Source organism: Schistocerca nitens, chromosome 8 (genome assembly GCF_023898315.1).
Source record: "Schistocerca nitens isolate TAMUIC-IGC-003100 chromosome 8, iqSchNite1.1, whole genome shotgun sequence".
Lineage (NCBI taxonomy): Eukaryota > Metazoa > Arthropoda > Insecta > Orthoptera > Acrididae > Schistocerca > Schistocerca nitens.
In genome coordinates this window covers 416,648,300-416,674,223 of record NC_064621.1, presented here as the reverse complement: position 1 = coordinate 416,674,223, position 25,924 = coordinate 416,648,300, and the positions used below count along the sequence as shown (strand labels likewise).

Below are 25,924 nucleotides of genomic sequence, written 5' to 3'. Positions count from 1 at the left end.
GTAACGTCGGATAATTCATGAGGCTGTTAGCGAATGATAATGTTGTTTATAGTCGCAGAGCTAGAAAATTTCAGCTAATTGCAGGTAAACGTGTAGAGGATCGACGCTTGACACAAGACTGACAGTTGAACCTCAGGATAAAAGGGTGGGAAGCATCCGTTATTGTATGATTAAACGATTGCCGAACAATCGCTGCAAGCAGCCAGATCTGTTTATATATATATATATATATATATATATATATATATATATATATATATATGTGTGTGTGTGTGTGTGTGTGTGTGTGTGTGTGTGTGTGTTTGGGGGGGGGGGGACTGTTTCAAATGGAACGAGTACACAAAACAAATGTTAGGAAAGGCAGATGCCAGAGTGAGATTCTTTGGAAGAATTCTCAAGACGTGTAGTCCATCCACGAAGGAGGCGGTCTACAAAACCCTCGTCTTACCGATAGTTGAATACTTCTCGAAATTCTGACAACCTTATCAGATAGGACTGATGGAGGACGCAGGGCAGATCCAAAGAAGGGTAGTGCGTTTCGTCACTGGTTCGTTTAGTACGCGTGAAACCATCAAGGTGATGCCCATCCAACAACAGTGATAGACGCTGCAAGACAGACGTTGCTCATTTCGGTGAGATTTACTGTTAAAATTTCGAAAGCATACGTTCCTAGGAAAGTCAACCAATATACCGTTTTCTCCTACGTACACCTCGTGAAAAAGATTACGAACGTACAATTAGAGAAACGTCAGCTCACACGGAGGCTTCCCGCGCATAATTGGCCAGTGGATTTGGACAGGGAGGAAGTGGCAGTGGTGTAAAAAGCATCCTCTGCCACACATAATAAGGCGGCTTACCAATTATAGGCGTAGACGCATCCTTGGTTCACCCTACATGAACTCAGTGATAAGTGTGGGGATGTAAAACTGCAACTTTCCCGCTCCTGTCTCTGTATGACCACAGGTAATGCTATGCACCTTCACAGTATCAAATGCGGCCTAGCACGAAAACCAGCTCAAGAACAGTATATCTGCGACATATGCATTGGACTTCCCGCCACGCTAGTAGAAAATTACTTACCTGTAAAACTCTAGGAGCTCCCACGAGACTTGCAATAGCTGACGATAGTGCCGCTGCGAAGCACCCACCGTAGATCAGAGGTCCCCACCACGACACCAGCTCCATTACCTGAACATGATAAACACTTAACCGTTATTAAGCCACTGAATCAGAAATACAGATAAAGTGTTACGAAAATAATAAGATCGTAGCATTAATGTCTGATGAGGTGGATGAAGTAATTCGAGGGAGTAAAGCTGCCGGGAGATGACAGTGTTCCATTAGAAATTGTTAAAGCGCTAGAAAAAGTAAACATATGCAACTTGTAATTTGCTTACATAATGTCGAAAGAAGACAATTTCCAAATATGGAGCAATTTTTAATTGTTGTATTTTAAAAGAAAGGAGACAGGCAAGACAAGCTGTAGGACTATCTACCTATAAGCCTGATACACAAGATATTCGCTAAAATATTATCAAGGGCATAGAAATAAATCTATGCATTTTGATCAAACGAAGAAACATGTTGGCTTTTAGGGTGAATATAGCATGACAAACCATTCACAAGTTCTGAACGAAGTTACGGAACAGACGAGTCAGTACAAACACTTGGAGTCTACAAGATGCCCTGGACATGTGGCGTCGGACATATAGTGCGCTCATTCAGAGCAACGCAGGAAGGAGCATGCGAAGTTTTATAGCCTACACTAGCCCGAAAATTCCTCTCTAGATGAGTATGTTCTAGAAAACAGTAGCCGGATCGAATCTGACGAAAGGTATGTCATGGCTCGCGCTTATGGCTTCTGGGACCATACAGTTAAAGAAGCCATCAAATTGAAAATCACTGAAAATGTCCTTAACAGAGATGGTGGGCTGCGGCTCAGCGCGGCGTGAGATCCAGCGAGCGCGAGGAAGAAGAGGGCGCTGCATAGGCTGAATCAAGGCATGCCCATATATAGCGATGAAAGCTCATCTGTGGCTCGTTCCAACAAACAAACAAAAAATATATATAATGCATTCCGAAGCTGTTTGTGGGGCGACGGTAATTGTACACTCCGCGCACATCAAACAAAACGTTTACTGTGTCAAATGCATTAAATAATCAAGTAAGTCGTGTATCTCTATTCACAGGTTGCGAAATCTATTAGTGTACTCTTGAATGTATTCCGTCGCAAAGACTATTCGTAACTGATGGGGTTTCAAAATATTTATGAAGGTACTTATAAAAACAATTGACAACTGGTTTGCGTCTCATAAACTCTGTATGTAATGCGTCCCTAAACAGCTTACTGATAAGTCTACAAGTAAGATTATGAAAATCAGCACGTGGAAGTTGGTCCAGTAAAACATAGAGGATTAAATATGCTTGAAGAAAATTGTTAGCGTACTATTGAGGAATCCCAGTAGCCGAAGATATTCCTAATTTTTATGTTATCTTTGGACTTGTGATCGTGTTACATTCATAAAAGGTAATAGGAAACACATTCACCCTAAGTCACCAGTCGTGATATTTATTAAGAAGCAGGATACATATCTATTCCCAAACATGTATATTCAGGTGCTCCACATTACTTCTGTTATCACTTGCACGGACTGTATGTATGGTACACATTACGAAAGATAGATTTTGCACATTACACTGGTTTCCGTACATACAGGGTGATTTTTCCATCGCGTGCAAAATCTACGGATTGATCTGTGAGAGGATACGGAACAAAAAAAAGGTCTAATGAACTTAGGGCGGGAAATACATGGTTTGCACTTATTCATTCATACTTTGTTACAGAGTCTGCGGTCTAATATGCGCTGTTCCATGCAGCCACAGTTACAGCATCCTTGGTTTCCTCCTAGAGGGTGGTACTGTTTATCATACATCAGGCTCTAGCGCCCTCTCCTGCCATAGTAATTGGTAATGTTGCGTCCGATTCACTTCTCTTGCTGACTCACTTTGTAATGGTGTGATGCAACTTTGTACACAGTGGTTCCATATTCGAATCGAGAGCTTACCGACATGGTGTTTACTTACGGAAACGCAAATGACAACGGGAGCGGGCAGGAAGGTTGTATCAGGAGACCTATACCCGCTGACAACAACAACAACATTCAAAATGTTTGCAACAGTGTTTCGCCGTTTGTCTGAGACAGGGTCGTTCCAGGGAGCAGGAAAACATGAAGGGTGAACCCGAAATGTTCGGACACCAGACTTAGAGGAAAATGTGATTAACATTGTGGAAGGCGAACGCCGTGTCAGTACCAGGCAGTTGGCCCGCCAGTACGGGGTAAGCCAGATGACCATGTGGAACATTCTCCATGACAGTTGTTATTACCCTTATCATATGCGTGTGAAGGGCTTACTAGCGACAGATTTTCCACATCAGAAGCAGTTTTCTCACTAGTTTGTTCACCAGGCAGCCACGATTCCTGGATTTGTGTCATCCATGCTATTCACAGATGAGACAACCTTTAGGCGGAGTAGTATCTTCAACTTTCATAACTCATTTGTAGCATAGTTTGCAGAACCCTCATGGAATGGTGACAGTGAATGATTAGCATTGATGGAACCGGAATGTATGGGTTGGGATAACTGGCGACAGTATTTTGTAAGCAGTCTTCCTTGCACATCGCCTAACAGGCCGGAAATATCGGCGTTTCTTGCGGGTGACTCTGCCTCCCTTGCTGGAAGAAATGCCTTTATGATTCGAAGGGTTATGTGGCTGTTACATGATGGTAGCCGTTAACGTCCAGACGCATCTCAATCGTGTCTTCCCTGGTCGATGGATTGGACGAGGGGGTCCAGTTGCATGGCCTGCTCGTCGACCGGATCTCAATACGTGTGATTTCTGGCTATGGAGCCATCTCAGAAGTATCGTGTATGCAGAGCCCGTTTCAGATGTGCAGAGACTGGAGCAGCGTATTCATGCTGCCTTTGTCACTGTTCGGAGGCAGCCTGACCGATGTGAACGTGTGAGATAGATCATGCTACAGGGCGTACATGTATGCGTTGAGGCATATGGAAACCATTTTCAACACATACCGTAACTTTGGCTGCATGGTGCAGCGCGTATTTGACCGCAGTCTCTATAACAATGTATGACTGAAAAACCATACATTTCCGGACATAAGTTCACTGGACCGTTCTTGTCGATCAGTCATTTGAGTTTGTACACGATGGAAAAAATCACCCTGTATATTAACATTTTGAACACTTGTGGATCGTGTTTTTGTGTCGTACACAGGTCTTCAAAATGTTAATGCGAAGGCTACTCATAAATTTATAATTATCACTTGGAAACATCAAGCTGTGGGGATGAGACCTCCACATTTTCACCCTTCACAGCGGCACCTGTTTCCCAATGATTGATGGCTTGGCGGAGGAATCGGTCGTAGAAGTCTTCAATTTCAGCGTTCAGAAAACCTCCCACCTTGAAAATCATCATTCTGGAAACGCCTTTCATACATTAGATTCTTCACTCAAGGAAGGAGAAAGAAGTCACTGGGTGTCTTGTGATGAAGATATGAGTGACGGGGGGAGGGGGAAGGGGGAAGGGAGGAGGCACAATTTGATAGCTCAAAGAAGCAACATGTGTGGCTGTATCCTGTGCTGGATGAGCTCGGTCGTTGTCGTTGAGGAAAAACATTGCCATGACGCTTCATCGTCACAGACTCCCCTAACCACGTCAGGAGATTTCTGTCCTGTGACAGATTGCCCCCTACGAGCACAATCTGTCATGATCACACAATTACAGTCCCAAAAACAGTCAGCGTTGCCTTTCCCGATGATGATTGGGTCTTATCCCTAGACGAATCCATATGTTTGCACTACTAGCTTTTCTCCTTTGTCTTGTGGCCATAATGATACACCTAGCTCTCGTCTATGGTAACTAGGCGGCTAAGGATGCCTTTTACATTTGCCTATCACAGTTGCACATTTCCGCTGCTGCTTCAGTTTGACGGATTCTTGAATGGGGAATCCAGCGAGAAGCGACCTTTGTCAAGTACAAGATGTCAGGGCAGATGTTGAATACTCATCCGCTACTGAATTTTACTTTTTCCACTGGGTTATGACAAGTCAGTCTTCCAGGGCCTCAACGTCTCTTGCAGTAGTCGCCTCTTCACAAAGATATGGTCTACCACTTTGTTTTTCATCACCAAGACTACACTGATCACATTGGAAGCGTCAGCACCACCTAACCAGTGTCATATGATGGTTTACTATGCCACTTACTTCCCCAACCCGGCGTGCATTGCCGTGTCGGCTGCGCCACGTTGTCTTAGCTCCTCTAGCGGCTCGCTATGAAACTGCGGCGCGGGGAAATCGGTGTTTACCAGGACTGCAGACGTGCACCAAGTTGTTATAATTAAAATGCAGCTCCTTGAAGAGGGCTGTAATTATCGTGGCAGCGAAATTTGGTAGATATTCACCCTTGACAAAAAAAAATAGTTCTAATTTTGACCACCAGGTCCAAATCTGGAGCTGTGTCTGCAGCTCGTGGCTTCGCGGTCGCGTACTCGCTTCCCGAACACGGAGTCCCGTGGTCGATTCCCGGCGGGGTCAGGGATTTTCACCTGCCTCGAGATTACTGGGTGTTTGTGTAGTCCTCATCATTTCATCATCATTCATGAAAGTGGCGAGAATGGACTGAACAGAGGTTTGGATTTGTATGGGTGCTGATAACCGAGCAGTTGACCGCCCCTCAAACCAAACATCATCATCATCATCATCTGGTGAATGCAAGAAAGACGAACAGGAATGGGACATGGGCAGAAAAGGCGAAACAAATGAGAAAGGCATAATGTTACCTTTATTATTAACTGCCACTTACACAGATTGTTGAATGCGAGCACCAGATACATCGACGAGATGCTGCATCCATACAAGAATGTTCCTTCGGATATCCACAGAGCCAAAAGTCACTTGTATTCAGATCAGGTGACTTTTTATCTGGAAAACCTCTGGAGATAATACGTTCAGCACATGTAGCATTACGCAGATCTTTCACTAGGGGAGAGATATGTGGTGTCGAATTCAGTGGTTTCCACAGAGCCGCGCTCTCCCAAAGCAGGAATCAGATGCTGTAGAAGGACGTCTCGATAATGTGAAGATGTCACGTACACCTGACAAGCCCTCACGTTGTATTCTCTTCAAAGAAGAACGGGCCAAGAATAAAGATGCTTGTGAATCCACACCACACAGTCACATCGGCGAGTGCAATGGTTATTCGTGCAGAAATCGCAGTGTAACAGTACTACAAATTCGGCAGTTATGTCTATTCACTGTACCCTGTGGTGTAATAGATGCATCGTCCTTCCATAGAATATTCCCCGGTGACGTGTCGTCAACTTCGATCCTTGCCAGAAACAGAAGAGTGAATTCAGGACATTGCTGCGGATCATGACGTTTCAGTTGCTGCGCAGTCTGCATCTTGTACGGATACCAGTGTAAAATAGACGGCAAAACTTGCCTTACTGCTTATCGTGGGATGTATAATTTTCGTGACATTTCTTGAGTACTAATACTACAAGGGGCACGTGCTGCATGGTCAGTTAATAGCAACAGCAACCTCGTCAATAACTTCTACCGGGATAGGACGCCTTCCTCTTCCAAGTGCCACGCCATGCTCACCCGTGTTCTCGAATTTCATTTTCTTCTTCTTTAAACTATTTAATGACATCGGGGTACTCCTAAGACCTGTCTGTCGGCGATATTATCTCAATGCAGCATTTTGATTGTTGCCGTTCACATAAAACAGTTTCACAAATATCGCACAGTCTCCTTTCTCGATACCCGTACTGTTCACTCACTATATATTTTCTCAAATGACAGCGTGGATGTCATAGTGTCACACAGACAGTGTACAGCGTCAGACTAGCAACTAGTGGCCACAGCTGTAATTAATTTGTTTTCCTGTGTAAATCGATTACGCATTATCGCATTAACATATCTACGATGTTTCGCTGCCGATCGATAATTACAGCCCACACTTGACCTCCGTGAGTAGCTGGACTTTAATTATAATCACTGGTACCAGAAAATAAAAAAAGACGACCTTTATTTTTTAGAGGTGATAGTTAAAACTTTATGACTACGCCACGTACGTGTAAGGAAACCATCGAAATGTGCGAAATCTGTGCTGCAAAATGCAGATTATCCGTTCTTCGCGTATGTGTAACTGTCGAAGACAATCAGACCAGCAGGAACTCCTACATTCAAATGTTGACGGAATAATGAGTTAAACACCTGGCAAGGCAGGGGCCACCAGAGCTCAAAATATATCATGCTAAGACAATTATAATACAAATAAAAAAAATTTAAATCTTATGACTGAAAGTAGTTCTTTTTCTTATCACATTTCAAACAATATCCACTGTAGAAAATGTGTACACAACATGCTGTGGGATTATGAAGGTGGTAAATACGTAGATTACGAAAGAGTTGTTTGAAACAGGAATGTTTGTGGCAATGTTACATCATAAAAATGTTGTTTATCTGGTGTTTAATACGAAAAGCACAACTCAGTGTCTCTCGCTGAGAGAGGTAGATTTAATCTTCCATAATACTTCACTGAAATAGTTACAGTGTCTTAATGACGCAGAAAATTCCAGCGTAAAAACAATAACAGTTGAAAATTGTCGAGAGCAAAGCTTCGTCTCATCTTATTAGAACAGATGCACCAAAATAGCTGCTTATAATAACAAATCTGCATTTACGACAGACTGTTTCCGTATTTATCGTCATTGTCAAGTACGTCTAGACTGATGTGACCTCCATATTACGTCGTTAGTGAACTGTCTTATAATACTCACTTTTTTATATAAGATGGTAAATGACGTAATATATTGAAAATAAGACGTTAAAAATCGGTGTGACAATAGTTTGACAGTTCCACTCTTACGACCCTGTATGTTTGCAAAGATCTTTGTAAATATATAGCGCGTAGGAATGGAAGTCTCAAACTACTGATACACCGTAATTCATATTTTGTTTTCATTATATTACATCATATACCATCTTATTAAAACAGTGACAGTTATAAGAGAATTCACTAACGACGTAATAAGGAAGTCACATCAGTCTAGACGTACTTGAAAATGGCGGTAAATGCCGAGACAGTCTGTCGCAAATAAAGATTTGTTATTATAAGCAGCAATTTTGCTACATCTATTCTAATAATCATGTCGTTATCAGACATATACAGGGCTTAGATAAAGTCCGGGAACACTTTCAATTATTTACCGCACAGGAACTAAACATTGTACATATGACATACATATTGCATTTTGAAGAGAAACTCTGTTTTTACAAACATGCGAACCATGGGTGACCTGGCAGACATCAATACGGTAATCGAATTCTTGTCATACCTGTCCCAGCATGGCATCGTCGACTGGCAGTCGCTTCCCGTATTCTCTCCCGGAGCTCTGCTACATCAAGTGGTAAAGCTGGCGCATACACCAGATCTTTAATGTGTCCCCACAGAAAAAAGTCACACGGAGTGAGATATGGTAACCGGGGAGGCCATTTCGTGAAACTCCAACACACAGAAAGCTCCCTCCGCACCTGAACTCGCCATGTTTGCGACTAGCGCTGACTATCGGCAAATTACCAAACTACGCTGTGGCGGTACACATGAAAGAAACTTTCAGAGTTTCTCTTCAAACTGGCATATGTATGATATCTGTACAATGTTTCGTTCTTGTGCAATAAAGAATTGAAAGTGTTCCCGGTGTTTATGTACACCCTGTATAATTCTGCTGGCCCTGAAGAAGAAAAATTCCATCCATCCATCTCACCTGATTATCGTTCTGAAGTCCGAATTTGCACGTTGAGTTGGCGCAGTAATTGATGAGTGATAATGGATCTACACTGCTTGCGTTGTCAAATACGTCCATGGGGTACATGGTTTCGTTGCCAGTAGCATCTCTCAGTACGCAGGCGCCCACCATGAAAGCGTAGCCAACGTACGACAGGAATGTGACGACGATCGCCAACAGAGTCCCCAGTGGTATAGAGCTGCTTGGGTCCTGAAATGAGATAAAAAAGAAACAAACAAGAAGAATGCGGTGTTCCATAACACCCATTGGGTTCTAATAAACTTTACGTGCATTTGGATATACACCCTATAATTATTAAATTTTGGTCCTCTACCTCTGAATAATTTGCAAACAAATGATTCTGGGATGTCATGTTATCTATTACTAGGCCAACTGAACATCATGCACCGAGAGCCAATTTAAAACTGGGTGATTGTTTAATAATTTTTTCATGAACAAAGCGTTAGCTATGAAACTGCTACCGTCTTTTAAAAGTGTGTGTGTGTGTGAGGGGGGGGGGAGGGATACATTGAAACTTAAAGCAAATTACGTGTTAAATAGTACTTGTTTCCACTCAGTTTATTTTACGAGAAGTACGAGTATTTTGACATATAATGTAACAGCGTTGCAAACATTTGTTGTTCAGAATTGTAGGCTGACATTCTGCCTTCTGTACACCATTTGTGACGTCGTGGCATCCCTTCTTGTGTTGAAATTACAGTGTCATTAATTTGCATTTGCGAAGAGTCGCAGTCAAGATTCAGTTAGTCTTGGAGCTTTCTCTGAGTTCTTGATGGATGATAGTCTAATGCATAATCACTGTTCAGCGTACGTAAATAATCATTTGAACTTATAAACGCGCACAATTTCGGTCCTGACGGTGCAATATTTTGCACATAGCTCTCAATTATTTTGAATAGCACTTCAAAGGTGGTCATAAACATGAAACTATCACTTAAAATACGTTGATTGCAGTAAATATGAGACAGAATTTATTCTAAACTAATGTCCTGCTAGCATTAAGAACTATTTTTGTCAACAAATGATTCTGGGATGTCATGTTATCTATTACTAGGCCAACTGAACATCATGCACCGAGAGCCAATTTAAAACTGGGTGATTGTTTAATAATTTTTTCATGAACAAAGCGTTAGCTATGAAACTGCTACCGTCTTTTAAAAGTGTGTGTGTGTGTGAGGGGGGGGGGGGGGGTGAGGGATACATTGAAACTTAAAGCAAATTACGTGTTAAATAGTACTTGTTTCCACTCAGTTTATTTTACGAGAAGTACGAGTATTTTGACATATAATGTAACAGCGTTGCAAACATTAAATATATTCAAAAGAATGATTCATTGTAGTGTTACAATTAAGCTACTTCATATACACAACGTTTATTGAAAGATCCTAAGACATTGTAACTTTTGATCAAAGAGGGTGATGTATGTTCATCATAGTGAACGTTATGAATGTATATTTATGCACATTCCTTTGACAGAGGAATCAACAGTTATATGGTCTTTGGCCCCTAAATAGTCCTCTATATCCCTCTAACTATTATGCATGGAGATACCATTCGTTTAGTCTGTCAGTGCAGGCCTGACTTCTCTTACTCTCGCGAGTTATAGACGCACATTAGGAGAATAAGGGTGGCAACTTACGTGTAAGTCATTATCAATATAAAAATTGTGCAGGTAGCAATTTTTCTGTTTCTTTGTAAATGTGCACTAGCAGTTTGTCCATTAACTTTTTGACCTGTTTCTCAATTTTGCAATAGTTCAGACTATGTTATGACTGTCCGCCTATATACAACAATATAACAATACTTCATGTAGAAAGGTTTTGTTAATGGATTCTTTCGTCATTGCTTGATATAAAAATTTCATTTTTAACAATGAAACATCCACGTTTGTTGTTTTAACTGAGAAATATGAAACTTGTCACATTTTTAACCCAGTTATATATGATTATGCATGTGTTCTATTATCTAGATACTATATTTATCCACACACTGTGTTATAATGATTCCCATTTTTTTTTTGTACTCTTCCTTGTTAAGTTGGCTTGAGAACAGTACCCTAAGCGAAACTAATTATCAATAAACATCGTATTCTTCAAGCAGTTTGCAGGGTTAATAATCTCTTCGGTCTTATAATCGCTTCAAATTACTATCTGCTTTATTTGTTTCAGAGGTGGAAATTTATTTCCTAGAGAAAACTGTAACCTATAATGTTTAGAAATCGACCATTACGCATTTTCGCGTCATACTACATGCCTCAACATGTTGTTCTGTGCAGCATTTATTTATAGAAATAACTTCCATTTTACGGCTATTTCTTACAGCGTCCACACAAAATAACTTGGCCCTTAACTGTGCTGGTGATGCAGTAGAGGAAAGAACAATGGAAGTGGTGTGAGCTTCACTGCGAGCGACCATCCTGCGGTAGGGGAGTTGTGGTTCGACACCTGTAACTTATGCGCAAATGTTAATTTGTAAGCTACAGCTAGGTAGTTTGTAAACGACTGCAGTAACTGATTAGGTTCTGTCAGTACGTACAGTAATAGGACAAATCAGGAAGTGACAAAATGTATGGCCAAAGTTCCAGGAAACATTCCTCACCCAAGAGGAATAAAATGTGTTCTGTGATGATGACCCTGGAAACACTTTATTTTCATGATAGAGCTCATTTTCTACTTCTCTTCATAATGAGATTAATCATCGGAAATACACAGAAACAATGTACCAGCATTACATGAAATAATCAACATACCCTCTTGATTACGTTTGGTTGGAGTGTACGGTAAGGTAATTTTTAAGTTCACCGACAGCGTTTGTTGTTGCATCTGAACGAGGGTAATGTTGACATGTGACTCACTTCATTGCTTGTGTTGACTAGCGACGATATCATTGCTCTGCTAAGATGATGCATGTGGCATTAACAGTTTAGTTCTCCTCACGAATTTAGTTTCCGGTGTAGTGCAATGGAAGTATAGTCAAATGAGGAGTTGGCAGATACCCTTCTGCTCTACGGATTAGGAGATGGAAAGTGCCGTGGCGCTCAACTTTTGTATTGGAAGAGATCACCAGAAGGATGATGCCCCGACAGGAGGACGTATGAAGAAATTGATCGCCATCTTAGGGTGCATGGGACGCTTACGTCTGTCTACTACTCGCGACTAGCGGAGAGCGGGGGGAACCGGGTGGGCTTAGAAGCACGAGGACACATCAACTGGAGGAGGAACTTCTTTGTCCAGTTGATGACAGCCGTAAGTGTCAGCGTAAGACTGTTAGCTGTAACAAGTACATAATGTTGACCACATGACTGTCTGGAGAATGCTATGTGAGGCAGGCACTACCAGCTATTGATTTTTCTGCATGAGTTCGACGTCTGCGAATGGTTCCTTCAGCAATGTGTCAACCTTCACTTTAGTTCATGTACTGTTCATGGATAAGGTTTTGTTTCATAGTAGATAGTTAATGTATGGAAGAATTGTAGAAACTGAGCACTAGTACGGAAATGAACCGCTTCTGGACCCACGTCCATATAACATATTTTCTCCCTGTGTGTGTGATGAATGTTCCCTGAAAATCTGGTCCTACCTTTTTTGTTACGCCCTGTATAGATGTTCAAAGTCAATAGACTCCCGCTAGAGTACCCAAAAATTTATTTAATCGTATGGCTAGGGCCCCCCGTCGGGCAGGCCGTTCGCCGGGTGTTAGGTCTTTAAATTGACGCCACTTCGGCGACCTGCAGTCGAAGAGGATGACAGGATGATGATGAGGACAGCACAACAACCAGTCCTCGGGCGGAGAAAATTTCCCGATCCGGGCCCAGAGGATTGACAATCAGTCACGCTGACTACTCAATTACCCGGGACGGACGGTACCCAAAAAGAAATAATCATATAAACAAAAGATCTCAAAGCAAAACAAAATCAACCACACACAGCTGTAAGGAAATCTCATAACACAAAAAGGCGGGTAAAAATGCAGCATGATATTTACTATGATACTGACGATGCAATCTAAAGAACGTATGTCATATGAAAATTATTTGTCAGTCCCCCATAACCTATTCAGCAATATTACCCACAAATGAAATTTTCTTTTCCTTCTTCCGCATATTTCCTGAAGCAGTGAAGCCCTGGGACGAAATTGTAGGTACGTTTTCCCCTCTCACTCAATGTTCTCTTTACTGAGAGAGATTGGAAAAGATAACTCTTCCTCTAACCGTCTCAAGAACAAAATGGTTCAAATGGCTCTGAGCACTATGGGACATAACATCTGAGGTCATCAGTCCCCTAGAACTTAGAACTACTTAAACCTAACTAACCTAAGGACATCACTCACATCCATGCCCGAGGCAGGATTCGAACCTGCGACCGTAGCGGTCGCGCGGTTCCAGACTGTAGCGCCTAGAACCGCTCGGTCACTCCGGCCGGCCGTCTCAAGAACAGTTTTGAATGAGATTATTGCTTCTTTGTTTGCCTGTTTCGACAAAAACTTAATGGCATTGCATATAAAAGTATGTGCCTTATTTTGAAGAACTTTCCCTGTAGCTGCGCGGTGTGAAGACTGCGGTGCCATGCCGTGTAGCAAAAACATAGCAAACTCCAAACTGTGTTAGTGTCCCGTTGATAAACCCTGACATTCAGGTAACCCAACAGCCATAATTCACTCTGGTTCAAATCTGATGATCTTGATGGCCACGCAGTTTGGAACGATTCGCCAATGATTCCGTTCCCTCCGAATATTTTACCGAGTAACCGAGTAACCTCAGGAACAGAGGTGGAGCTTCATCGTGCATCATGAGAGTTGAGCCCAAAGCACTTCTCTCCTCTTGAGCAGGGATCACATGTTGGCGAAGTGGATTACAGTAACGTGTGCGTTCACGCTGCATATCATCGGTCTTTAAGTTCCTCAAGGAAAAATGGTCCAATCATGGACTGTATCGTGCAGTCAAATCATATTGCGACGCGTTCACTACGCAGCGGAATTTCATGAACGTTCGGGACGATTCGCAAATGCGACAATTGTGTGCTGACGGCTCCAGTGAGCGTAAAGTGTGCTTCATCACTCCACAAAATGCACCAAGGCCACAGGTTGTCAACTTCAGTCCCAGCAAGATAAAGACCAAAATCTGCTAAAATTTCTGTATCACGTGCCAAAAGTTGGTGAGCAATGTGGAGTTTATATGGATGCCATCTCACAGTTGTTTGCAGTACTTTTCGGACAGAAGACCATGGAATATTCAGCTGTCGTAACACAGGTCGTCCACTACATGAAGCTCGCACATTGCGTCCAATGTTCTCAGCCATGGCAACAACAATTTCTTCAATAATTTGTGGCACGATCGGCCGTCGGCCTCTCCCAGGAGTAATTCTCAAATCGCCAGTTAATTCGAACTTCCGAATCATATTCATCCACACCGGTGCGGAAAGAGGATCTCTCCGTATTCCTTTAATGCGTCGACACTCGCGATGAGCAGTAGCACTGTTGCTGACGTTGAGATAAGACAGCATTACGAGCAACGGTTCCGCTCGTATTGCCCAGATCGATGTTGACTGTCTGCGACTGTAACGCTTGTGTTTCTTGTTGTGTTTGTGCTTGTTTTTCAACTATACGTCGCCGTACCAGTACCGACGCTGAACGGCAAGTCTACATCTAGATCTGCATATCCCGCAAACCACTGTACAGCGCATGGCGGAGGGTACCCTGTGCTGCTGCTACTTATTTCCTCTCCTGTTCCACTCGCAAACACGATTGCCTGAAAGCCTCCGTATGATCCCTAATTTCTCGCATGTTATCTTCACGGTCCGTATGCGAAATGTACATTGGTGCAGTAGCATCGTTCTGCAGTCGACATCAAATATCGGGTCTCTAAATTTGGGCAAATTTGTGGAAAGTGCATTTTCTTCCCTCCACGGATTCTCATTTCAGTTCATAATACATCCCAGTAATACTTTCGTGATGATCCAACCTGCCAGTTACAAATCTAACAGCTGAATTGCTTCGATACTTTCCTTTAATCTGACCTGGTACGGACTCCAAACACTCGAATAGTACTCAAGAATGGGTCGGACCAGCGTTTTATACGTCGTCTCCTGTACTGAATAGTACACTTTCCCAAAATTCTCCCTATAAAATGAAGACAAGCATTCGCCTTCGTTACTACCAACCTGACCTACTCATTCCATCTGATATCGCTTTGCAACGTTAAGTGTAGATATTTAATCGAAATGAATGTTCACGCTGCGCCCTGTTAATGCTGTATTCGAACGTTACAGAATTTTTTTCCTACTCATCCTAATTAACTTGCCTTTTTCTACATATAGAGCGAGCTGCCATTCATTACAACGGCTAGAAATTTTGTCCAAGTCATTTTGTATGTTTCTACAGTCACCACCGCAAGATCATTAGCAAATATCCGTAGACTGCTGCTCTGTCTGTCCGTTGGTCATTTGTGAATGCAGAGAACAACAGCGGTCCTATCACCCTTCTCTGGGTTACTCGAGACGATACCCTTGTCTCTGGTGAACATCCGCCGTCGACGAGATGTCACTAACACCAACGACAACGCAAATCCCACAGTTTGAGCACCATTCCTATGAAGTTGGGTATCCATACGATAAATATTTTCCGTCTACTCTGACTCAAGTAGCGAAAATTTAATTAGAAGCACCCAGTATGCCAACATAGTCTTAACGTTAATATTTATGTAAGCAGGTTAGATGATCGTTCTTTTTCAAATCTCACACATACGCTGCATTGTACTGAATATATACCTCACTGTATCTTTCTCTATTGCATTTAAAATATCACTTATTTGAATTTTTGTTGCTTCTGCCTGTGTCAACAAATAGCTTAATCTAAAAGTGAATGTCCATATAAAGCTAGTAAATAAAGAAACATGTTGTTGTTGTTGTCTTCAGTCCTGAGACTGGTTTGATGCAGCTCTCCATGCTACTCTATCTTGTGCAAGCTTCTTCATCTCCCAGTACTTACTGCAACCTACATCCTTCTGAATCTGCTTAGTGTATTCATCTCTTGGTCTCCCTCTACGAGTTTTACCCTCCACGCTGCCCTCCAATGCCAAATTTGTGATCCCTTGATGCCTCAGAACACGTCCTAACAACCGGTCCCTTCTTCTCGTCAAGTTGTGCCAAAAACTCCTCTTCTCCCCAATTCTATTCAATACCTCCTCATTAGTTATGTGATCTACCCATCTAATCTTCAGCATTCTTCTGTAGCACCACATTTCGAAAGCTTCTATTCTCTTGTTGTCCAAACTAGTTATCGTCCATGTTTCACTTCCATACATGGCTACACTCCATACAAATACTTTCAGAAACCACTTCCTGACACTTAAATCTATACTTGATGTTAACAAATTTCTCTTCTTCAGAAACGCTTTCCTTGCCATTGCCAGTCTACATTTTATATCCTCTCTACTTCGACCATCATCAGTTATTTTGCTCCCCAAATAGCAAAACTCCTTTACTACTTTAAGTGTCTCATTTCCTAATCTAATTCCCTCAGCATCACCCGACTTAATTCGACTACATTCCATTATCCTCGTTTTGCTTTTGTTGATGTTCATCTTATATCCTCCTTTCAAGACACTGTCCATTCCGTTCAACAGCTCTTCCAAGTCCTTTGCTGTCTCTGACAGAATTACAATGTCATCGGCGAACCTCAACGTTTTTATTTCTTCTCCATGGACTTTAATACCTACTCTTAATTTTTCTTTTGTTTCCTTTACTGTTTGCTCAATATACAGATTGAATAATATCGCGGAGAGGCTACAACCCTGTCTCACTCCCTTCCCAACCACTGCTTTCCTTTCATGTCCCTCGACTCTTATAACAAGCAACATCAGTATTTAGCATCCCTTATGGAAGTTTATATGCTCTTAATCACTTGTCATACTTACGTTCCCCTAAATATGATACCAAACATGTATTGTTTGTATTGAAGTAACTAGTCACATTACAGCCGTGCTCAGGTAGCATATTAAATAAACTTGAAAAAAATATCATACTCACAATGACAAAAAGCTCTTAAATGGTATTCGAAATATTTGCATATGAGTAATATTTCTGTAAGAATTACCTGAAGCATACCTTCTTTCCCGGTATTTTCAGATAAAAGATGAAGATCTCTAGAACGTAAAGACAGTTCGAGGACGCTATTCTACTCTAAGCACCATTTTTACACATACTTACTTTGAGGTCCCCCGACAGATTGGCTCCAGCCACAATTCCAGTGACGGCCGGGAAGAAGACAGAGAAGACGGAGAAGAAGTTGTGATGGACTCCCTCATAGTAACGATAGTCGTTCCACAAGTTTTCTTTGAAAGTCTCCACTGAAACACACAACAGCCGACTCGTCGCATGGAATACTGCATTGTCAGACGTGCTAATCGCATCATGACACTAAAATAAATTTTGAATGTAATCTGAAGAATAAATACATCAAATACTAGAATATTGTAAGAATGAACTGATACGTTTACTCAACCACTTACTATTGTAGCCCACAAATCCTCTAGACCTTTCCTCGGCGCTCTTTGGTCCGATTATACTTCCTGCTATAAAGTCTATTTGCGCAGCAATCAGAACAAATAGAAGTATCATCTGCGTCTGGAAACAACGATTTCATTAGAATCTCAATTGCTGAAGATTGTGAAACATAGCAAGATCCAGTCATCAGACTGCTTGATGTATTCTGTAATTAACACACACAATACTAAAATAGTTTATTTTCTTTCATCCAAACTGATGTTACTAAATTTCAACCTGACACTTTCTTAGTCACGTGTATGTACCTAGTTAAAAATACACATAGAATGAAACTACTAATGATAAAAATGTTCAAGGACATAGAAATAGAAACTCCAGGATACAAGCGTCAGAGAATTTTCCAACAGAAAGATATTCTCCACAGTGTCCGCGACCAGAGTACGTAATTCGTTACTCGTGAAAAATGTGATAACGAAATAAGCAAAAGTTTGTGGTGAGAAACCTCTGAAGTATTTTATTGGTAATAATTAAATATCAACTATGAATAATCAAGTGATGGTCTGTAAACTATGGTGTGCAACCAAAAACATTTTTACAAACGGATTCCATTCGTAGCTGTACGTGGTGTATAGATATGTAATGAAAGATTTTTAAAGATTATGAAAACTACTAGCCATGCTGGAAGAAAAATATCAGATAATGGCAAATGATATGCTTTCGTACTTAAAGAGTCAATTCAACCTCTGCTTTGAATATACTCGAAACGATACCGTAGCGCGGATTTTATTTCACTGTATCTCTCAGCAACGACCCAGCTGACGGTAACTTTAACATACCTGAGCTTTTGTACCGTCGGCAGTGCTTTGTGATAAAGTTAAGGGAACAAGTTACAGTTAGTTTATTAACAATGTTGTTTTACAACAACAAACCATGGAAAAATTACAGGAAATTCTCCTTGTCTGCAATACTGTTACATCTCAGAACGAGTACATTGAAGCTGATAGGAGTGGAATACTTCACATTCTGTGCTACCGTGGGACTCAGAGGCCCAAACCTTTGAAATAAGCCCATGCAAAGTAATGTTCCATCAGCTTCCCAGGAAGGACCATAAAATCAGCTTAACGTCTCAAGTTGTTTTTAGAATGAGGCAGAAAATCCGTTAAGTCTACCTTAAATTATTAAGAGAGTGCACAATGGGTACAAAATCAGGATCTTATACTGAACTTTAAGATGTTCCAAGTGATCATTACATCGCAACGAAAGCTGATAAGCGATAATTTCGTGAGACCGTTAATCCCACACTGATTTACGGTACCGAGTTACCAGAGCAAAAACAGAAAAATGTGTGTGTGTGAAATCTTATGGGACTTAACTGCTAAGGTCATCAGTCCCTAAGCTTACACACTACTTAACCTAAATTATCCTAAGGACAATCACACACACCCATGCCCGAGGGAGGACTCGAACCTCCGCCGGGACCAGCCGCACAGTCCATGACTGCAGCGCCTTTGACCGCTCGGCTAATGCCGCGCGGCAACAGAAAAATATTACACAGTTAATTCTCTTTATTACTTTTAGACACAACGGTAGAATACATTTTTATTCGTGACTTGTTTCGCCCATACTTTGGCAATGTGTGTTGTGGACAGCACGTATGCTGCCTAAAACCTATGGCTCCTGAAGTTGACGAATGTGTGGCCGTACCAACCAGGATTAAAAATGTGTTCTAGGATTGTGTATAGACAAAATAAACAGAAATGTTAATACATGTCACACACTTTCCTCCATAGACAGAATGTCACCTTTTAAAAGATTTAGGCGTAATCTTGGATAAATATCCAGGATGGAAAGGACAGACTATCAACTGTCACTGACCCACCTCAAATGAAGTAAAATCTAGTCCACTCATTTATCCCGCCGTTTCCCTGCTATTGTTGTGTAATTCAACACGACATAAACAGCGAAAACTTTTGACGAGTCAAGAGTTCACCATGAATTCTTGCGTACGATATGTGTATGTAGCACTGAGTTGTTTCGTCACCACAACCCTTCCTGAGATCAGTTAAGGTGGATGCGACCAGATTAGCGATGTTATTTTCACACTTTATGCTTTTATCCATTGGTTTCTTAGTCACTGGTGTCCTTCTCTTAGCATACAAATTACGTCTCATCATCTCATAACTGTAACAAAAATATCTTAGACGTCCAGTAGTCGGCCGTAACTAAACCAGACACTAAATTTTCTCTATCTTCTCCTCCATTTGAGCCAATGGACTTTGGAACAAATAGTCCAGCAACCTGCGTCTGACCCAAAGTCACGCAGCATTCAAGAGGAGATGAGAGCATTACCTATTATCACGTAGCTTCCCTCTAGGCATATCCCAGTCGTATTACTTCCGTACAAAGTGAATCAGCATTTGTAACACAAAATACTATCCGTGCTTTCCTGATCTCTGTCTTCTCCAGATTTAATTCCTTGTGCACTGGTGTCAAGCGTTTCTGTTAACATTTCATTATTCCCATTTGACTGGAACGTAATGGTAGAAGGTTATTGTGTTTCATAATAAGACTGATATTACTGTATTATATATGTTACTACTGTTACAGTTATCATTATTATGTACACCTTATGTGCTATAGAAGTTGCAATGTTAAATGTAAGACTTTTCATTTAGGACAAATGTATAAGTAAAAGAATTATAGCGCGGGGAACGCCACATTGTCACGTACTATAAAATTCTCACATATACTTTAGGTCAAACGCAAATGGAATTACTCATTTCAACATTAACAGGAATTTTAAAGTCGGTATAAAAGACCAACACTAGAGATTATACACGTGCAAAACAGAATAAATCGAAAGGTACAATATTACAGATCGCTCTACTACGAAGAATAGAAAAAATGAGCTAGAATACACGCTTTGACTCAGAATCCTAAAATGTTAGATGTACCGTTCAGTTCTGATCCTATTGTTACTACATGAAGCTTATTAAGAACTGAAACACAATACACATCTTCCACTGCAATCATACAAGACTTATTGTGTAGATGGGTAGAGGAAGGAGGAGGAAGGAAACGAAAGGGTAGGAATTTATTATATCAGCTGCATCGGGACTTACATGTGGAATCAGCGGCGGCAAGTGAAACGGTATGCCAGATCGGGACTCGAACCCGGGACCTTCTGCTTATTAGGCAGTTACGTTTACAGTTGTACAATCCGGACACGGTGGTTATCGCACCTCCACCGACTATTTTCCCACGCTCCCCGGCTGAGCCACACTCCTATCGAGCGCCACATATCCGGAGACCTCCGGAAACCCCGTCAATGTCCTTCACGCTTGCTAATTTTAGATTTGCGCTGGAGATCGAATGTAAATGTGCATCCTCACCGAAACTTCTGGGTTCATTGTCCTTTGAGGCGAATCAATTATATTTCTTTGGATCGTGACTACACTGTATACAACAGAATCTTTGTGAACGGTGTCATGAATTTTCCTACGTTATATACTAGGTCGTTTATACACCGAGTGTAAGCGAGAGCTGTACACAACGTACCATAAACGTGTAGAGGAAGTCCAGACGAACAATTCGACATATACATCAAAAAAAGTTTTGCATCACCTCGGTTCCGAGAGTTCCGGAATCTGTACAGAAAATTGGAATAGAGATCAACATAAACATCATTTCCTCCATTTTTATTTCTCATGAAAACCACACATTGCATGCTGTACCACCATACAGCGAGACCTAAAGAGGTGGTTGTCCAGATGTAATACCCAGTAGCACGTCCTCCTGCACTCATGCACGCCTGTGTTCACCGTGGCATACTATCCACAAGTTCATCAAGGCACTGTTGGTCCAGATTGTCCCACTCCTCAACGGCGTAGATCCCTTAGAGTGGTTGGTGGGTCACGTCATCCATTAACAGCCCTTTTCAATCCATCCCAGGCATGTTCGATGAGGTTCACGTCTGGAGAACATGCTGCCCACTCTAGTCGAGCGATGTCGTTATCCTGAAGGAAGTCATTCACAAGATGTGCACGATGGGGGCGCGAATTTTCCATGAAGACGAATGCCTCGCCAGTATGCTGCCAATATGGTTGCACTATCGGTCAGAGGATGGCATTCACGTATCGTGCAGTCGTTACGGTGCCTTCCATGACCACCAGCGGCGTACGTCGGCCCCACATAATGCCACCCCAAAACATCAGGGAACTACCACCTTGCTGCACTCGCTGGACAGCGTGTCTAAGGCGTTCAGCCTGGTAGGGTTGTCTCCAAACACGTCTCCAACGATTGTCTGATTCAAGGCATATGCGACACTCGTCGGTGAAGAGAACGTGATGCCAATCCTGAGTGGTCCATTCGGCATGTTGTTGGAGCCATTTCTACCTCGCTGCATGGCGTCGTGGTTGCAGATTTACCTCGCCATGGATGTCGTGAGTGAAGTTGCGCGTCATGCAGCCTATTGCACCCAGTTTGAGTCGTAACACGACGTTCTGTGGCTGCACGAAACGCATTATTCAACATGGTGGCGCTGCTGTCAGGGTTCCTCCGAGCCACAATCCGTAGGTAGCGGTCATCCACTGCAGTAGTAGCCCTTGGGCGGCCTGAGCGAGGCTTGTCATCGACAGTTTCTGTCTCTCTGTATCTCCTCCATATCAGGACAACATCGCTTTGGTTCACTCCTAGACGCTTGGACACTTCCCTTGTTGAGAGCCCTTCCTGGCACAGAGTAACAACGCGGACACAATCGAACCGCGGTATTGACCGTCTAGGCATGGTTGAACTAGAGGCAACACGAGCCGTGTATCTCCTTCCTGGCTGAATGACTGAAACTGATCGGCTGTCGGACCCCCTCCGTCTAATAGGCAGTGCTCATGCATGTTTGTTTGCATCTTTGGGCGGGTTTAGTAGCATCTCTGAACAGTCAACGGGACTGTGTCTGTGATACAATATCCACTGTCAATGTCTATCTTCAGGAGTTCTGGGAACCGGAGTGATGCAAACTTTTTTTGATGTATGTAGGATAGTTGTTATCTTTCAGGCCAGGAAGCAGCATCAAATTGGCCTACTGAAACCATCTAAGCTATGGCTGAAACGCCACCGGCGTAGTTGTGCACTTATAAATTGTAAAACTGACGTTGGTGTAAACTGTAACTTACAGTTTTGTGAATTTTAATAACGTAAAAATAACAATGAAATCGTTTTGTTTCTTTGGCCGTTTTACTGCGTGACTGCTGTGGTTGCCATTTCAGATCGAATGAAAATGTAACAAGCTTTTGCATAACGTTTTCAAAAGTGTTTTACTTTCATCACTCTCACAGGAAAGGTTAACCTACTACTGTTAAAGAAAGCCGTTGGCGTAAGAGGCGGGACGACGCAAGTGCTGCAGTGTAGGTGGCTTTCCTAGGCCAATTTGAGGTTGTTTCGCGGCTTGATAGATCACAAGTTTTTGATATCAATTTTTTCGTCTAGACTTTCCCTAAACCACCCAGTATCTTGTAGACAGTTACCGTTTACGCTCTGTATACTGTACACATAACGGTTCTCTAACAATCTCGCGGTGTACGTTCAAAGTCATTTTCATGTCTGAAGATGTTTCTCCTTTTGGAATAAATATGAATTGCCGACCGGTGTGGCCGTGCGGTTAAAGGCGCTTCAGTCTGGAACCGCGTGACCGCTACGGTCGCAGGTTCGAATCCTGCCTCGGGCATGGATGTGTGTGATGTCCTTAGGTTAGTTGGGTTTAAGTAGTTCTAAGTTCTAGGGGACTGATGACCGCAGAAGTTAAGTCCCATAGTGCTCAGAGCCATTTTGAGCCAATAAATATGAATTAAAATACTAGGAAGTCTTTTCTGGAGATATTTCTCTGGAGTTTAGCCGTGTATGGAAGTGAAGGAGAAGATAGGCCAATGAGTCGGAAGAGGATAGAAGCTTTAGAAATGTGGTGCTATAGAAAACTACTGAAGATTAGATGAGGAAATGGAGTACCTAACTAGCAACCAAATCATATTGTGGAAAAAAAAAATTATGGCACAATATGACTTAACCCTAGAACACTAAAGGGGGGAAATGTTACAATGTTACTAAACTACCGTAAATTTTACTACGCCATTGAGCCGTGCACGGCTCGTGTTCAGGCCATTTATTGTTTGTCACCTTCTATTACGGTACTGCCGCCTGGTTTTCTTATTCCATTTACTGACGTCACTAACTTCCTGCCTTACTTGCCCGTGAGTGGCAGCAGCAGCGCGTATCGATAGTGCACTGTCTCGTACCATCTCTGGAGCGGCCTATAGTATTTCTGGGTCGTCGTGTGTCGAGAAGTCGGGAAGTGGGTTGGAGACGGACCAAAAGTGCAGTCGGGATCCAGCAGCAGTGAAGTCGGGGACGGAGCGCCGGTGAGGCGCGGATAGCCAGTGCTCGCCGACCGCTGGCGACACACATGAACTGTCCGACGGAAGGAGATTGGAGCGAGGCGACCGTGAGTTGGTCTTTCGGTTGGTCGTCTCGTCGGCCAACGTGTATTTGGTCCTGTGACCATTTCCGGGCCTAGGCAGTCGGTCGGATGGGGCAGAGCAGTGAGGAAGTCTCCGTGGTAGATAGTCAGGACGGACCCGCTTGCGGCTACCATGCGCGGTTGTTGTGAGGCGCTTCTTGCGAGGGTTACGAAGTTCGTCGCCCACCGATCCTAGACACTAAAGTTGAATGCTCACTTAACCTGCGCCGGCCGCTGGTGGCCGAGCGGTTCTGGCGCTACAGTCTGGAACCGCGCGACCGCTGCGGTCGCAGGTTCGAATCCTGCCTCGGGCATGGATGTGTGTGTTGTCCTTAGGTTAGTTAGGTTTAAGTAGTTCTAAGTTCTAGGGGACTTATGACCTCAGCAGTTGAGTCCCATAGTGCTCAGAGCCAGTTGAACCAGTTGAACTTAACCTGCTATCAAGCCTCAACTGCTATCACATTTCTCATTTGATCCTGGTTGTCGCTTTCTGGGAGATTCCCATGATCAACAACATGTGTGCAATGAAGTCGGCTAGAATTGCAGCCGTCTTCCTGTGTGGTGTTTAACTTAATTTAATTCATTCCTTCATTAATGAAGTGTACCAGCAGTATCTTACGCCTTGTGTCCGTTGACGTTCCGGTGACCTGCCCTGGTCATTGACGTAGTTTTTGGCAGTGTTGATGCTGTCCAGCGCGGCGTGTAGTTCGACAGCTGAGGTGTTGTTGGTAGTTTTGGGTGTTTATTCTGACTTGGCTGGATTCGGCACCAGTATCCAGAATATTGTGCTATTGACATCTTGTTGTCGTTTTGCTCGTCGGGTGGAGCAGACAGAATTGATCCTGTTGGTTGGTTCGTCTGCTGGCTTTCGGTTGGGTTGCCATCCGATTAAGAGGTTGTCGGTCTGGCTGCCTGTCTCACCTAAACGTGCGTTAGTGTTACCTTCCCAGGCCGATCCTTCGAACCTGCTGAGTGCCACTCCTTGTGTTTTACATAGTGATTTCCTTTTTAGTCTTAAGTACTCCGTATGGCCTTCAGCTGAGTTTTACCTTATTAAAGTTGCAGGGCTTTTCTTCTCAGTCGTTAAGCCGAAAACAAAATTGTTTCTTGTTTGGTAAGTGAGCTTCAGCCGAGTTTCAGCCTTTCAAAATTAAAATTGAAAATTCCTTGTGCCTAGGCCTTAAGCTGTAAATTAGTTTAAAGTTGGTAAATGGCCTTAAGCGAGTTTTCAGCCTTTTCAAATCAAAAGTTGAAAAATTTGGTCAAATTGGAAATTTCTTTGTCTGGGCTTTAAGCCGTGAGATTGTTTGGGTTTCGTATGTGGCCTTCAGCCGAGAGTTATGTGAAGCATTTTAGGATAAAGCCTTTAGCCTATTTTAGTTGAAATTTTGAAGCTCTTTCCTGTAGGCCTTAAGCCGCAAAATTGTTTTCTGCATGGTGTGTGGCCATCAGCCGAGTTTTAATCTCTCTTAAATTAAAAATTCAAAATCCTTGTCTTGCCCTTAAGTCATAAGATTGTTAATCTTTAGTATGAGGCTTTCAGCCGAGAGTTACACGAAATATTTTAAGGTAAGGACTTCAGTCTTTTCAAATTGAAAGCTCTTCTTCAGCCGTTAAATTGTTTTGTTGATATGCGGCCTTCAGCCGAGTTTTCAGCCTATTTAGGTTAAACTTTGAACATCTTTGTCTCGGCCTATATCCGTAACACCGTTCTTGATTAATGTGAGGCCTTCAGCAGATTTCTACGTGAAAAATTGAAGTCTATTTATATTGAAGATAATTTTTTTTTCTAAAGAAGGGAAACCTCCAGAAGAACTCCTGTATCTCAATTCTTTGCTTAGGCCTTGTGCTTTGTATTTTCGATGTGGCCTTCAGCCGATCTAAAAAAATCAAAGGAGGTCTTTCGTTAACACCTTGAGAGTTTTTGATTCTTGCTTGTGTGATTGACTGTTTTAAGAAATAAAGTTTATATGTTGAGTGCAACTGACAGTAACTTATTCTGGCCCTTTCTACAAATATAACCTCAT

The 25,924-nt window shown here is 42.4% G+C and overlaps 1 protein-coding gene across 1 annotated transcript in view; it reads right to left on the bottom strand.

Annotated features, from left to right (window-relative positions):
• The window catches only part of LOC126198906 (bumetanide-sensitive sodium-(potassium)-chloride cotransporter-like), a 553,300-nt gene that overhangs the window by 126,939 nt on the left and 400,437 nt on the right, over positions 1 to 25,924 (bottom strand). Inside the window, exons 6-9 of the mRNA XM_049935533.1 lie at positions 17,398 to 17,512; positions 17,096 to 17,235; positions 8,850 to 9,080; positions 1,081 to 1,188 (exon numbers count right to left, since the gene is read on the bottom strand). Of these exons, the coding sequence (XP_049791490.1) occupies positions 1,081 to 1,188; positions 8,850 to 9,080; positions 17,096 to 17,235; positions 17,398 to 17,512 (594 nt within the window). The remainder of the gene's footprint in view (positions 1 to 1,080; positions 1,189 to 8,849; positions 9,081 to 17,095; positions 17,236 to 17,397; positions 17,513 to 25,924) is intronic.